The following is a 15,738-nucleotide window of genomic DNA, read 5'->3' on the forward strand; positions in this document are numbered from 1 at the left end:
AGTTTGCCTGTCAGTGCCTTTTCCCGTGGTCCTTGTGCCAGGGAATGGCCCATCCCACATCCAGACTCAGCAGAGATTTCCAGTGTGTGGGGAAAGCAGTCATTAGGAACTGGTTGAAAGCTACTAATTCATTTCTCACAAGTTACCCAACAACCATCAAAATGGTAATTTGTCCTTGGATTAAATCTCCATTTTTAAGAACCTGCACATGCACTAAAACTGGAAGATGAGTAAGAGTAGAGATGCTGAAACCTCCAGAAGAGAAACACTCAGCTATTTCCAAACTCATTAATAACATCATTATGCTGAAATTATGTGGCATTCAGAACATATTTACACTCATTTTGGGGGTTAGTAAAAAAAAGTTCAGAGCAATTTCAAGTAGATTTTTATTGTAACTAAAAGACTCTGTGAGACCACTCCCACTGGTGTGAGCAGCAGCAGCATTAAATCAAGGGAGGCAGCCACCAGTGTAAAAATTGTTCTAATTTCACTCACTCATATCAGGAAAACAGCAATTACAATTATCTCCTGAATTTGTCTCTGATTCAAGCCTCTCATTCCAAAAAAAAAAATAAATAAAGAGAAAAGACTTAAGAGTTTCACACAGAAAATAAATAAAAGGAAAAAGAAAAAAAGGACTAAGAAAAAATACTTTTAAAAAGAGAGCTAAATAGTGGAACAAGTTGCTCACAAAGTAAAAGCTTTGATAATGTTTCGTTTGATAAAGCTGACTGCAAAGAAATAAACTTATCCAAAGCATTCTACTCAGAACCACAAAATGTTCATGTAAAACGCATTTTGCCATACAACTTCAAAGAAAATATACAATGTGGATTATTAACTGGGTAGGTATTAGAGCCCAAAATCCAATTTTCAAATGAAGAAACTTCAATTTGTACTTGAATGTAATCATTCAACCCTTTCACCAGTAATTTGGAAGTAAAAACAACATTGCTGATATCACATCCAACACTAGAAATATTCAGGGTTGAGTGAATACATAGAACTCAGAGAGCTTCTTAACAGCCTGGGATCATTTGTACACAAAGAACTTAATAAGAACAGTATTAGATATTAGAAAGGTGGTTTTACTTCTGCACAGACTGGCAAGACTGATATTCCCTAAATTCTGGTGGTCTGTATAAAAACAAAGTTGGAAAACCAACTGGAATACTAAAGGGAGTCACAAGAATGAGTCAAGCATTCATTCAAAAGAAAATATTTGACAACAAGAAGCATAAAGAGCTAAGATGTTTGGTCTATCAAAAAGGCAGCCTGAGAAATGGCTTGATCACACAGTGTAGGAGTTTTCACAGACTGAAAACACTGTTAAAGAGCTCTTTCATTCAGCACAGAAAGGCCTAATAAAAGGCAATGGCCATTTAGGGACTGAATTTAGAACAGTTATGGGTACAGAGTATATAATTCTCTCTGTGTCCAGTGAAACCAACAAGCTATCAATGTCCAGACCTATCTACTCTACCTCAGCAGAAGCCAGCCTGAGTGTGTCCACACTCTGCAGGGACAAGGACACAGCAGGGACCTGCTGAGCTACCACAGAGGAAGGTTTGAACCTTATTTAAGTCCTTTTCACATCACCTGGGTGTTAACCCTAATAATAATACTTAATTCTCCATATAAAGAATACTTAATTCTTCATAGAGTTCACTCATTCTCCAGCCAGACCCAACTGGAGAATCCTTCTTTCCTCTCTGTTTTCAAAGTCACCACTCAGCACTGCAAATTGAGTGAATAAGTTTGTTGGCAGGAAAAGTCATCCCTTTCCATGCAATTTGTAACAGTCACTCTAGGACTTTTATAATCCTAAATGGAGATGTTGCATACATATTAACTCACCAGGAGTGCAACCAGCCTCATCAATACCACTTTCACAATCCTTCTGCCCATCACATCTCCAGGATGACGGGATGCATTTGTTGCTTAAGTCTCCACAGCTAATTTTTTCAGATGGACACACTTGTTTGGCTGGAAGAAAAAAACCAAAGAAATAAACAGAAGTTAAACATATTTCTAAACACTTCTAACATTGTTTACACTATTAAAGTTACTTTTACTTTGAATGGCTCAATCCTCAGACATATTGGAATGAAATTCCAAATCAATCTGCTGCCTCTTAAATCAGGTCTCCCTGCACAGGCTGCCCTGCGAACAAGGCCCTTCCTGTCCCTGCAGCCTGTGCCTGCCCAGCTAACCCCTTTCAGGAACATGCAAATAAATCAAATACCACCCCTCACTCTTAGTTACAAGCCTAACTCAACTGATGTCAACTGAGAAAGTTGTTTCAACAGACCACCAGGGATTCCAGCTAAGAACTTGGGGCTGGTTGTTACGGGAAGGGATGGCACTACTCGGAGTGAGGGATGCTCAGTGCGGCACCAGCACTGCCTGCTCTGCCTCCCTGCCCAACACACTGACCTGGAGCTGTTCAATCACTGCCCCCCTGCACACAGCACAGCAGCTCTGCACAAACCACCTCCAACTAAGCCAGCAAAAACTATTTCCCTGATTTTAGTACAAGGGTGTACTTCTATGTTTGGTAATGCGAGGCAATTTCTAAATGTAATGATCTAGGCAGATTGTGGTCAGCAAAGCTGAGGAAAAAGCAGCAAGGACAAGCAGGAACTTGCACATATTTAACAAATTGAGCTGTAACAGCGTAAATTGAAGGCAACTGTGATGTCAGACATGGAGACACAGGAGGACCTGCAGAAGCAAAAACCCCAGTACAGGCAAGAACACAACTATGAAAAAGAATGTGCCAGATTTATCTGGAACCAAGTAAGCTGTGAAGCTCATTCTCTCATAACTAGTTTGCATTGCTAAAATTCCTATTTTTTTTTTCCCTTCATACTAGCGTAAAGAGCAACAGATCTACATTTATTGTGACAAGGCTGCTGAAATGCAAAATGTTCCACAGTTTAAACAATTGTTTAGCATTCTGGAATCACCATCCAGTTTGGCAGGATTTGCTTATTAAACAGACCAATCGCTCTCTTCAAAAAATTACGTGTTTTCAAATAGTTCTTCCATTGGTATTAATGAGAATAATGCTGTGTATGGCTGCAGGGCTACTGAACAGGAAGGAACCCAGATTCTGAATTAAAACTTTCACATTACCCTGCCCTGCTAAAGGTATTTACACAAAGTCCATCAGCTTCCCAAGTGCTGAGCGAGAGAGGATGAAAATTATACCTCCCTTTCCAGCTACACAAGGAGGCTGCAAAAGGGCATCTTACAGCCCCAAAGCATCAATCAGCCACTTGGAGAGCAGTGCCATTTAATCCCTGGATTTCTCTGTCTTAGCGCCTTGAAGTGTTATACGAAGCAGTTTCGAGAAGCTGTGGGCAACCAATACATCAAGAAAAATTAGGTCCTGCCACAGACAGACAGTTAATAACAGATGTAATGACGTTTTATAACCCTGAGGCATGACAGCATTTCTGTTGAAATTTGCTCACTGCATACCTAAATAACATTTATGAATGTTGCCTGATTAAAGGGGGGAGGAAGAAAGGGATCCTTACTTAGGCTTCTGGATTATTTTTCCAGCAAATCAGTAATAAAAAACATGGGAAAGGCTCCCCAACAAGACTCCACCAGGATCAGTGTATCTGCCAACTCAGGCCAGGTCCTGGGTCCCAGTCCCTCTAAGCTGCAGGTTTTGTACTGCACAACTGCAGAACAAATATACAAAACTGCAGTACAAATGGCTTACTGGGAAAACTGGGTTACCAAAAATGTCATGGAGACATTTGTTAACCAGGTTATTGGTCCACATCCCCCAAAAATTGCTCTAGTTCTTCTTGCTCTGGTTATGGTGATGGGAAGGAGAATTTGTTTCAATGCCAAGTAGGACCAGGTCTTCCATCCCCATTGTAAATCTCCATTGAAAACCAAGTGGGTCAAGACAGGTGGGAACATGTTCCATACACCTGATTTTGAAGAAGGTGAAATGTAATCATAAAATGGTATCATCACACAGTGGGATCATTAACCAGCAAAAAGGTTACTTATTGGTCACAGTTTTAAGTATGGGCATTACTTTTGCTTGGCTGCTGCGGGCAGACGCTTAATAGCTTTGGGAAGCTGAAAGGTTTGGAAAAGTATGAACAGAAGGCTCCTATTTATGGAAAGCAATCTCTGTGTTAATCATCTCCCTGACAGAATAATTACAGACATTTAAAATATGTAAATCAAAGCTTGAACTTTCAGGGATACAGCAAGAGAAGCTGCTGTTGGTCACAGTTCATCAAATCTCTGCGCTCCAGTGGTTTCTGCACCTAAGCAATGGTTACATGGAAGCCAATGACTTGTAAGCACTGGCAGGTAACAGAGAGGGGATCTTGCACAAAACTCAAAGCAACACTTTGGTGAAAACACACCTGCATTTCCAGCAAGTTGGGTGTTTTCCTCCCCTCTCCCCCCAGGAGGCTGCAGATGCAAGTGGAGTCTGTGTTGTTGTCCACACTATGACAGGCTTTCAGCAACTGCAGTCCAGGCTAACATTTGCTTCTGTGCACGGCTTACACACACCCAGTCCTCTTGCGCTGACGTGACCAAAATGTTTTACTTCCTCCTTCCCTCTTTGTGCAGCCAGAAAGGAAAGGGTTAGTGCTGTGTGTGATGGTGAGTGCTCCTGCCCTGGATGCATTCTGGACCAATGCAAGTTATAGCAAGATCTGCCTTTTTAGAAAAGCACCATTAAACAACTTGGTTGAAATGTCAGACACATCAAGACCAATTTATCACAATGAACTGCAAATGCCAAGGATGGACAACAATGGTTTATTTATAAGGAGACAAGAGCAAAGAAGACAAGAAGGTTCCATTTACTCACTACTGCCAATGGCACATTCTTCTTTCTCTTTATGGGAGGCTACAAAGTCTTTCAGAGAACCATAGAGCCTAACTGGCGCCCCACTGTTTGCTTCCTCTTGTGCCACTGCTGTGCTTTTCAGGCTCCGGACATCATGTATATTCAAGAAAGCCCAAGAAAACAAAATTGATTTACTTTCAGAAGACCATTTGTCAGGTTCTCACCAAACAGGTACTCTAAGAGCATACACAAAATGCAATTAAGCAGCTTCTACTGGTGGGAAACCCACAAGACTTTTCATCAGCAGATTGAAAAGAACGCCCTTTGTGGAAATACATCATCTTACAGGTCTGAACAGCTCCTCTATCTCTGCTGAAATAACTTCCCATCCTCTCCAGACTGCCCCTTGTGTTTTTTCCAGGTTCTTCAGAAGAAAAACTTCAACCCAAATATTTTCTTTCTACAACAGAGAAAATGCAAAACTAAAATGGTTTAATTATTTTCTGCCATGCCAATAAACTGCTCCTGCAAATATTTCCACTCCTTTTAGTATGGAACTTAAAATTCCTACCTTCCTCCAGCAATGGTTTAGTTGCCAGCTTTTTTTTTTAAAGAATGCTTTTTAACAAGGACCTCCCCTCCTCAAACACTGCCCTTAAATCTTCTTTTGTCACAGCTGGCAGAACTGCCTCAGAGATGCCTCAAAACCAAAATAAGTGTTCATACCTGCCCAAGTACAGGACTAGAATTCAGTTTGTTTCCAGACAAAACAAGCCACACTGGTAAATGAGCAACTGTTCTGTAGAGAGGAAGGGAGCTGACAGGCAGAGATTGCTCAGGGAAATTCAGAAGTTCTCAGTCACTGAAGATTCATGATTCAGAAAAACATCTCAGTCACAAGTTTGCATATACAGTTCTTTATATATATGTGTGTGTGTGTATGAATGTATATCCCAGTCTACACTCACTACTGGCTTACAACTTAAACTTTCCCATTGAATTATTTAAGGTGCATAAGAAACACAGTTTGAAATCCCTCTTCTGACTTTAAATATTGTCACAGCTGAAGGTGTGTCTGACTGGTACTTTCCTTCCCTTGCCTCTTCTCTCAGCTGAGGGTGGGTGTGAGAAACACTGGCCCCTACCCCATTCACCACCAGTTCACTGTAGCTCAGGACAGGTTGCTGTTTCTTTAGTTTACTTCACTTAACCCTTCAAGTTTACTTCACAACCCTTTAACACATCAGATTCTAGGTGTGATTTTATAAGGTGTGTTATTTCATATTTGTTATACTTTATTTCCCTGATGCCTTCCTCGTGCCAAGTTACGATCAGAAGTGTTTGTGTGGGGACAGCAACATCCATGGTGGATGATTCCTATGTCCTGGGAATTTCTTTGGCCCTGGTACACAGAGCACAGGGACTTGAGTCCCTGAACCCACAGCTTTCACTGGGTGCCTGAGTTTGGATCTGTGCATCAGCAATACACAAAGACAGAACACATTATGGGGAATGCTAATCAAAGTATTGCTCCCACTAAGGTTAGGAGCTGCACTGAACTCCCCTTCTGTCATGTAAAGCAACACAGTACAAGCATCAGCCTGCTGGGATGGCAAGACTTACACAAACTTGTAACTCCTACAAAAGCTGATGCAACTCATCCAGTAGCAGCACTTGGGTTGCTCCCCATATCTGCAGTACACATACACTTGAGATCTCTGAGAAAATACAGGCAACTCTACCATTTCAGCTGAAACCAGCCCAGTCCAAAACAAATGTCATGATTAGTGGCTTAAGTGAATTAAGATTACAGCAGTGAGACTTGGAATGAGACCAGCCCACCACCAATGACGCCTTTGTTGACAGAAGCAGCCGCCCCATCCATCTGCTCTCACAGAAAGGTCTGTTCTGGTCAAACTGGGGCATGCTGACAACACCGATTCCCAGGGCCTGGGAGCTCGAACTGTTGCTACCTGACTACATTTGTGAGTGTGTAAATGCCATAACCTTTGTGGCAGCATGCAGAAGCACAGAAATAGTGAAAAAACTATTCCTCCTGCACAAAAAGATAATTAACTTATGGGCGCTGCCTTTAATCTTCTAACATAAATGAAGCAACTCAAAAAAGGCAGATTAGGAAAGGCTACTAAGGAACTATACTGTAAAATGTCAGGAACAGTATTAGCAACTGATACACCTGATAAATAGATTCAATGGAGTGATTTGTTTGATGGTGACTTATGTTTAGAAGTTCCCAGGGGAACAGAAAAGGATTTGCACAGATTTCCCTCCATTGCACTGCATAGTACAGCCCTTATTAACTCCATTCTTGTGTGCTTGTAAGAAGGGCTCCTTTACAACACCATATATTAGGAGTCTTTGATGAGTCTCCAACTCCTCTACCTTGAAACTGGAGGGAGAAAATAAGCTTAGCACACAAAGGGTTCAGCTTGTCCAAAAGAATAGATAGCAGGTACCTCACTTTTGTGCATATTATCACATTAGTGATTACCACCTCTGACATCAGAGTGAAATAATCAGGAATTCAAAATCCCAGGATTAATCCTAATTACTGAAATAGAGACTCACTGTCAGAGTAACAGCAAGGTAATTTCCACAGGAAAAGTGTGTTCCAAAAGCACAGACACTACGAACAACCTCAAGTAAGAAAATGATTCTCTGGTACTGTGCCAATTTTAACAGGTAATATAAACTGTATTTGAGCACAGTGCAAGGAGGTAAGAGATCTCTAGCAGGCTGGAAAGACAAATGGCATCAGGTTTTAGGTAAGCTCTATGTCTCACAACAATGAGTCACCTGCATGGGTCAGGAGGGGTTTCTTTACCCAGGTTCAGAGCTATCCTGGCACACTTGGAATACTGAATACTGTCAGCCCAGGACAGCAAGCTGGACAGAAAGGACTGCTACTCTTGGGCTTCCAGTGCACCATTTTGTCTCCAATTACTGTTTGCTATGTCTTACTCATCCAGTTCAAAAACCAAAACCACCATCAAACTTGGCTACAAAAAGCATTTCCTTCCCTCAGTCTGACTGGCAGGACTTCAGCTGATTTTATATTCCTGTAAACAGAGCAAATGCTCTTTTGCTGCGATCATCTGAGCACATCTCACCTAATTCATCTCACAGCTTCTCCAGATACTGTTTCCATGGCACGTCTGTTCTCTACCTGATGTGCCCAACAGGCCCTGCTGCTGAGAAATAAAGTCCTTAAACTTGAGTCAGCTTGCTTGTTTTGGGTAAATCCAAGTCTAGGTCAATGGCCCATGGTAAAGAGGAGGTCAAGCTGGATGATTACATGATCCTCCTTGGTCTCAAACGGCAGGAAAATTGATACTTTCAGTAGGAATCAGGAAGTTTTTTAATTGCCTTTAAACTATCCCTCATGGTCATACTTCTGAAATTTCAGAATTTACAAAGTAAGATCAGATGTTTAACAGCAGTGAGGATATAGGCTGCTGAGCCTCATTAAATTCTATTTTTTTAACCATCTAATGCCTGTAAAACACTGTTTTTTTTACATGGTGACATTCCCCCACTCTCAAGTCTGGTACAGAGACAAACCATTTTTTAGGAGACCATGACAGGTTATTAGGCATGAGAGAGATGCACATGATACAGTGAGGGCTTTCTGCTCCCAAACAAACTACATTTCCTTACCTGCCATTGCACACATGAGAATTCATTGAAAAGGTTCATCCCCTAACCTTGAGACAAAAGTTGCTTTCCCAGGGGAAACTTAACAGTTCCCCAGATACTGTCAGCAATTCCTCAAGGCCAGTCCTTGGCTTGCCGTGGCCTTTCTGCTCCACCCAGCCCACTCTGAATGATCAGCAGTGCTCTGATGTTAAATGCCTCGAGGCACTGCTTGGTCAGCAACACACGAATCCTTTAACAAACTTGAATGAGACATAGGACAGCCTGGGATTCCAGCCCTTGTTACCATTTTCCATAGATTCTGGACAACACTAACATACACAATAACCATGACCACACTGCACTTGTGGTGTGACCTGTTGCAGAGCTGAGCACGACTCCACAGGGCAAGGCAGGAACGTGAACAATAGAGCAAGGCTGGTGCAGTCCAACCCCATCTGAGTAAAGCATTATTACACAGTGTGCAGCAGAGCCCATCAGCCACGTGCCGCCTCTGAACACCAGTTTCCCATCTTTCCTGACACCACGGCCGTATGGTCACGAGAAACATTTACCCAGATTAATCCAGAGAAGAAATGAATACAGCCCTGTAGTGACAGCCCTGCTTAATGACAGTGAAGCACAGCCCTCACTGTTTAGAGGAATAAAAAGGGGATTTTGATAAACTCAAGTCTGAGGCCATCTGCCAACTTTTCCCACTATTTCTACCACTTTGGCTCTTCCATCTTGTTGATGGAAGAGGAAAATTCATAATTCGCCCCAGACTTAAAACGGAGAGCTGTTCAAAACCCTAACATGGTCCCTCCTTGTGAAAGCACCAGACCTTCTTGCCTTTCTCTCTACTCCTCCTCTAAACCAGAGCAGAACTTGCTTTCAAGAAGAGTTGTGTCTCTAAGACATTATTCTGGCCACTGAAAACCTCAGTTTCCATATCAGATTTCTTCAGATCACTTTGTACTACTTAAAATTTTATTTTCTCTTCACTGGTGGGTTTCTCTCATCTTAAGGATCAGTTGGTCATGCCCTTAGCTTGGCACAGAGGAAAAAAGATACTAAAAAAAACCACAGCGAAAATCCTAGACATCAAAGTAAGAAACCAGAACAGCTGAAGAAGAACCTGTTCTTGGCATAAGTAAAGCAGCAGTGTGCACTGCTGATCCCAAACAGTTTCATAATAAACTGACAGTTGACTTTGGTAGTTAGCAAACACCCAGGCCTGCCAGCAAAACCCAGGACTCAAAATTCTCTTTAGAGATAGTTTTCTAATAGAAAAGCTATTAAATATTCCCTTTTGTGAGAGGTATTTTTCATGCTCAATCAAAAGCAAAGGTTAAAAAAAAAAAAATGCAACAATGACATGACTTTGTTTAAGAAGGTCAGAAAAAATACTCTGCTTTTTTCTACCCAGAACAGAACCTCTTCTTTAAACTCTACTGTTTCTAGAGCTAGTTTGAAAGAGAGTGATGTACAAACATTGTCCTGTCAAACCTCCCATCCCACCACTGCCTACATCAGTAATTACCCTGTCAATCTGTATACATATTGCCAGTTGTAATGCAGTTCAGCCTTCCCTTCCCTTCTGCATTAATAGTAATGGAGGAGGTCGGGGGAGAAAAGGGGGGAAAAAAAGGAAAAAAGAAAATGATTTTGCCTTTCGTAGAGCCCAGAAATCAAATGGAACTCCAGTCTTTGACATGGTTGAGAGCTGAGCTCTGTTTCTCAACACAGATCCTCTACCTCTGCTTTTATCCAGGGATGCCTACTGTGAAAAACTAAGTCTGGCTATAAACAACCTTTAAAAATCTATCATGATCCACTGTGTTTTCCCTTGATTAGTGATGCGTGATGCTTTCAAGGCAGTTCTGATTCAGGCAAGCCTTAGGAGAATAAAACACCCGAGGGTAACAGCTGACCCAGCACAGACTGGTAGCAAAGTAGCTGGGAATCAGCAAAGTTCAAACACAGACATGCTCTGGGAAGAAAGAAGAGTGTCAAGGAAGAAATGAGAGTCGGGAGGTTACAGCGGCACAAGCTGGGCATGAATGGAAGTCAGCTAATTAACTCCAAGAAATGCAACTTCTGAAAGGGAAATTTGTTCCCTGCCCTAGATCAGTGACTCCGGAGCCTTGTGGGCAAACAGAGTTTTGAACAACTTTGAAACTTTCTCATTCAGCCACAGAGCTGACAAATGGATGTGTTGAGCTGCTGAACAGAGCCCTCGGGGCCGGGATGTGGCAGAGGTGGGGAACAGCCTCAGCCTTCCCCCACCCAAACGGGACTCATTACAAGTCTTTTGTCACCTATTTAGGTGTCAGCCGTGTGCCTAATTCCCATTACCTAGTTCTCATGACCTGGGCATCCCATGGGCACACCAGAGCCCACCCTTGATACAAAACCCATCCCTTCCTGGTCTGACTTGGAGGAGACCACACCGAGAGCTGCCCTCCACGGAAACACAGGTAATAACCACACTCTCCTGATCTGTACCGATCCAATAATGCTTCCTGGTTTATTCCTAGGCTTTGGGTCTAAATACATTGCAGCTTTAACAACATCAACTTTCTTCACTAAAGATTCAGTGATAAAATACTCCAGATTGCAGCACACAATAAATCAATCATCCCTCTCTGTGTGGATTTGTAACTCAGCAGTTTGAAAGCATCTTGGAACAATTTCTGCACAGATACTTTTAGATATGAGACAAATTTACTTTTTATTGAATCAAATGTTATTTGACTGGCTTTGGTTTATAGATAAAAGTGACAGAGTTTTCTAGGCTGCCTTCAAATTGTTGGCACTGTGACCCTGAACTGTTTAAAAAATTAGTTTCTAAAAATAATTCATTCTCTCCTCTGGCAGTATCTCACTTTGTCCAAGCCTACCCGACATAATCACCTTGGTCACCTGTCAAATTCTTATACAAGCAGCTAAGCACAGCACCAGGACAGATTTATCTATTTTTCTTCCTATATATTAATTTCTAGAATGCCCCAAAATATGCATCCCAGAGTGCTCCATTTCTATTACAGCAAATCCAGAAACAAATTCCAGATGGCAGCTTATTTCATACATATTCTAGCCTATTTAGGCACTTGACTTATCCAATTCTTTGGAAGCAAATTAATGCTCAACCCAAAATTAGGTTTTAAAGTACAGTTTAAAAAGTTCACCTGATTGTATCACACAATTAGCAAAAATCAATTACCAGATGCTAGTCTGAACTTGAAGACAGAAAAATTATTCTATTTTGTTAGTACTGAAATAATGACAAAAATCCCTTAAGCTGGAGAAATTCCCCTGCAAAGGTGAGTCTGTTTCACAGGACCAGTGCACAGACTGGATTTGAGAGTACTGAACAGGTCAAAGCAAACATCCAGGATGATACTGGATGGCCCCAGGGGACAGCTACTCTGGTAAGAGGGGTTTTGTGGGAACAAAAGAGAGCAAAAGCCCTGTAATGATCCGCACAATGCCCATACACTGTACTTGTTTAGCAGCCAAGAAATATGCGGGGCCATCTTCCACCTCCAGTTCTTTCCAGCAAGGCAGCAAGAAAGTACTTGGCCTGTAAGTTGAGATGTAAAATAATATGTAGATGTATATATATAAAACTAGCAGATAACAGATATGTAAACTGTATTATATAAATTTCACTGGCAGTAAAATTTATATAACCGGGAAATTTATAAAAATTTATATATCAGGAACTGTCAGTTCCTGTCTCTTGCTCTTCCTTATCACTTAGGCAGTAACTAGGAAATTGTCAGATATTCCAGAACCATCCTGAAGATAAGCATAGCTTGCTATCTGATGAACTCCTAATGAATATACTGTTAATTGCATAACCTTCCTTCAGCACAGGAACTTTTCTGTTCATCAAGGGCATGGATAAAACAGCTTCTTTGCTTTGGAGCATCCTTGTAATTAATAATATATTCTTTGCACTTCTAAATATAGCCCATAATGAGATGCTTTAAAGGATCCAAGTTGCACCTTTCACCAAGGGTTTTTGATCAGAAGGGAAGGAGCCAGAGCTTGTTCAGACAACAGAGGCTGCTGGAACAGCGACTGTCGCTTCCCCAGCCGGAAAGGCTTCAAACGACTTCAAACAGGGCTTGGCAGCAAAACATGCCAAAACACCTTCCTCCACCTAAAACACTGAGTCTTGTTATCTCTGGGCATATTCTGTGCACATCAGAGATGAAAAGAAGTATAGGTATATTAGATATAGATAGCATATATGATGTAGTCTACATAGGTGTATATTAGGTAACTTCTACTCCTTAACATTCTACTCATTAACTCCATGAAAACTCTGCCATCAATCACGTATCAGGTGATGAGCTACTCCAATGTGCAAAACCTCCCCAATTATGTTTGCCACCCATGTGACCTGGCACTCTCAGAGATTTGTCCTATTTTCCATGTGTTGAGAAAGACAAATCTCCAAGGATCACAGAACAGAAAAAAAGTTTCTTGATACCTATGACTTTCTCTGAAGACATTTTGAAGAACTTTGTGCTGAGGGTGGCAGAGCACAGCTGCCCAGGGAGGTTATGGAGTCTCCCTCTCTGGAGACATTCCCAACCCACCTGGACATGTTCCTGTGTCACCTGCCCCAGGTGACCCTGCCTTGGCAGGGGCATTGGACTGGATGATCTCCAACCCTGACAAATCTGTGATTCTGTGACCTTCAAATAATGATCCATGGTTGGGGAGAAGAAAGGAGAGTGGTTCTCCCCCACCTGTGGAGTTCCCTTAGTCGAACAACCCAATTTTTGCCCTGAAAATTCCTTCCCAGTGAGCTGGATGGAGTATTCCATGATTCCCAGATGGAGTTCCCTCCAGTGTCAGAGCTTACTGTGCCTTGCAGCAGCTGGGCCAAATACCTTTGATGCCTTTTGGGACTACCTAAAACCAGAGGCCAGACAAAATTAAGAGAATAAAAAACAGTCATATTTATTGAAGAGCCTTCAGGTACATTTAGGGCAGATGAAGCACCACCTCAGGGCCTACACCCAAAAATGGACGACAGGTTATGGGTTTTCATACTTTTATATGTTTGGTCCATTTGCATATCAGGGGTTAATCTTCCAATTACAGCTTCAGGTAATGAAGTCATTCTCCCCAAGTTTGCTCCCCCCCCAACTCACTGTTGTTTCCGTTTCCCAGGCCTAGAGAGGAATTGTTTTTTCTGACCAAAATGGGAGAACAGTAGCTAACATTGTGTATGGAGTTTAGTGTTATATACTAAAGAATTGCAGGATTACCAATATATGAAAAATATAAAATCTAAAATCCTAAGGCATCACCTTCACCTATAAACTGTGAGTGTCACTGCTGTCTGTGTGCAGTAGCTGAGAGAACCTCCCATGTTTAAAAGCCTCAGGACCATTAAATGCTTGCACAGCAATGGCTGACTTTTTACATCAACACCTCATTTAAACGACAGCATATCTTTAAGACAGGTACCTATTTTGATTTAAAGACTTCAGTCAGTAAGGATTTCTGTACAAGTGAGTCCACTTTACTTGCCACTACTGTTAAGAGCTGTATCTTATCTGTGTTTCTCTTATCTAGTTTCCTGGATCAGGCTGATCCTTGCTAAGCTAAAGAAACAACTGTGTGATGAAACCTCTTCTCTAAGGAGACAAGTGTAAATTGATAAAGGCAACTCTCAACCCTCTCTTCAATAAATCAAATACCAAATACCCTTCTAATATTTTTCAACTCTCTAATCATGTGAGCCTTGTAAGATTGTTCCCAGCCCCTTGTCTAATAACCTTTCCACTTTATAGCAGCTGCCCACGTCTTTTACCACCTCTCAGCCACCTGCTCTTCAACTTGCTTAACATGGCTTCTAATTATGTTGTAAACTACATTTTTCCAACCTTTATGTTTAAGTTAAATCACTAATCACAAAATACACACAACAGCAGTTTATTAACACACACAGTATCTTATTAACAAGGTCATGATTCAATCAAGGACCACTGAGAAGTGACACAACTCTTGTTACCACTCACATGCTGACACAGATTTTTTTTTTTAATCTTGATGTATTATGTTCCATTATCAGGCTCTCTGTGGCTTTGTCCAAAACTAACAACAGCCTGTTCAGCACACACAGCTTTGGAGCTGAATTGTTATCGTTGTAGCAGTCAGGAACTCCAGGCTTGGGCTGCAGACCTTCTGCAGCAGGTTCTGTACTGTGATCTGTTTAACCTTTTAAACCACCATAAAAATATAGCTTTTACTAACTTACTTTTACTAACTTCCACCAGTGTTCCAACATCTCTAAAAAACAGTAATGCAAGTTCTAAAAAAAATAAAAATACAGATCAGAAAACTGACTGGCTATGTCCTTCAATGAGAGTTTGTCAGTACTTCTGCTTTAAAAGCCAAACCTTTAATAGCTGCTGTTGAGTAGCAGGCATGTTATTAAATGTGCAAATGAAACTTCTTCCCCTTCCTTCTGAACAGAAATTAGAAATACTTTAGTATTTACTCAATTTCTGCCACTGCAGCTTATAATTTCACTCCCATTGACCAGTATTGTACTATATGGATTTGGTTTTCATACAGCTAAAGAATTCCTTACAATCCTTCATATACCCAGCCACAAAATTCCCGTGCTTGCTTCTGGCTTTCCTTATTCAATGAATTTATTATCTAACTCCCCCTTGTACCTAGACTGTAAATCATTTCAACTCTCAATATTATGGATTCTTAAACTAATTTCCTACAGAAACAAAGTTTCCATATACAATTAATGCCTCCCCGCAACAATCTGCTTCTCTGCCCTCATAAATACCAAATGCAGAGGCCAAATAACAAAAAGATATGATATCTTGAGGAGAATTCTTATGTATTCAGCAAAAATACATGGCAGGGTAGAATGCTCTGACAGAAAAAAAGGCTGCATCAAAAGCCCAGCCTGTACTGGATGTCCATCCATGCATGAAGAAACTGGGGAAACTTTGAATTGGAATGCTTACTCTCTGATGCATCAAAAGGCCAGTCAAGCCCAGGACATAAACGAAAGGGAGTTAGGGATGGAAGAGAAATCAAATTGACAAGTTCTGGTGCTCCTGAATCATTGGCTAACTCAGTGATTGAACTTACTTTGCAGGGATCCCACTCACAGAGCCAGCAGGTGAAAAGCTCAGAGGAATACAGTGTAATGTGGTTCTTAAGGGCTGGTACATGATTTTTTAATGCTT

General features: G+C 41.3%; 1 protein-coding gene across 3 annotated transcripts in view; it reads right to left on the reverse strand.

The window, feature by feature from the left end:
- LRP8 (LDL receptor related protein 8) overlaps positions 1-15,738 on the reverse strand; it is a 174,187-nt gene that overhangs the window by 37,245 nt on the left and 121,204 nt on the right. For all 3 annotated transcript variants that reach the window (XM_032118158.1, XM_032118157.1, XM_032118159.1), the window contains one exon: positions 1,861-1,989. In XM_032118158.1, coding sequence (XP_031974049.1) covers positions 1,861-1,989 — 129 coding nt within the window. The remainder of the gene's footprint in view (positions 1-1,860; positions 1,990-15,738) is intronic.

Source organism: Corvus moneduloides, chromosome 9 (genome assembly GCF_009650955.1).
Source record: "Corvus moneduloides isolate bCorMon1 chromosome 9, bCorMon1.pri, whole genome shotgun sequence".
Taxonomy (NCBI): Eukaryota; Metazoa; Chordata; class Aves; order Passeriformes; family Corvidae; genus Corvus; species Corvus moneduloides.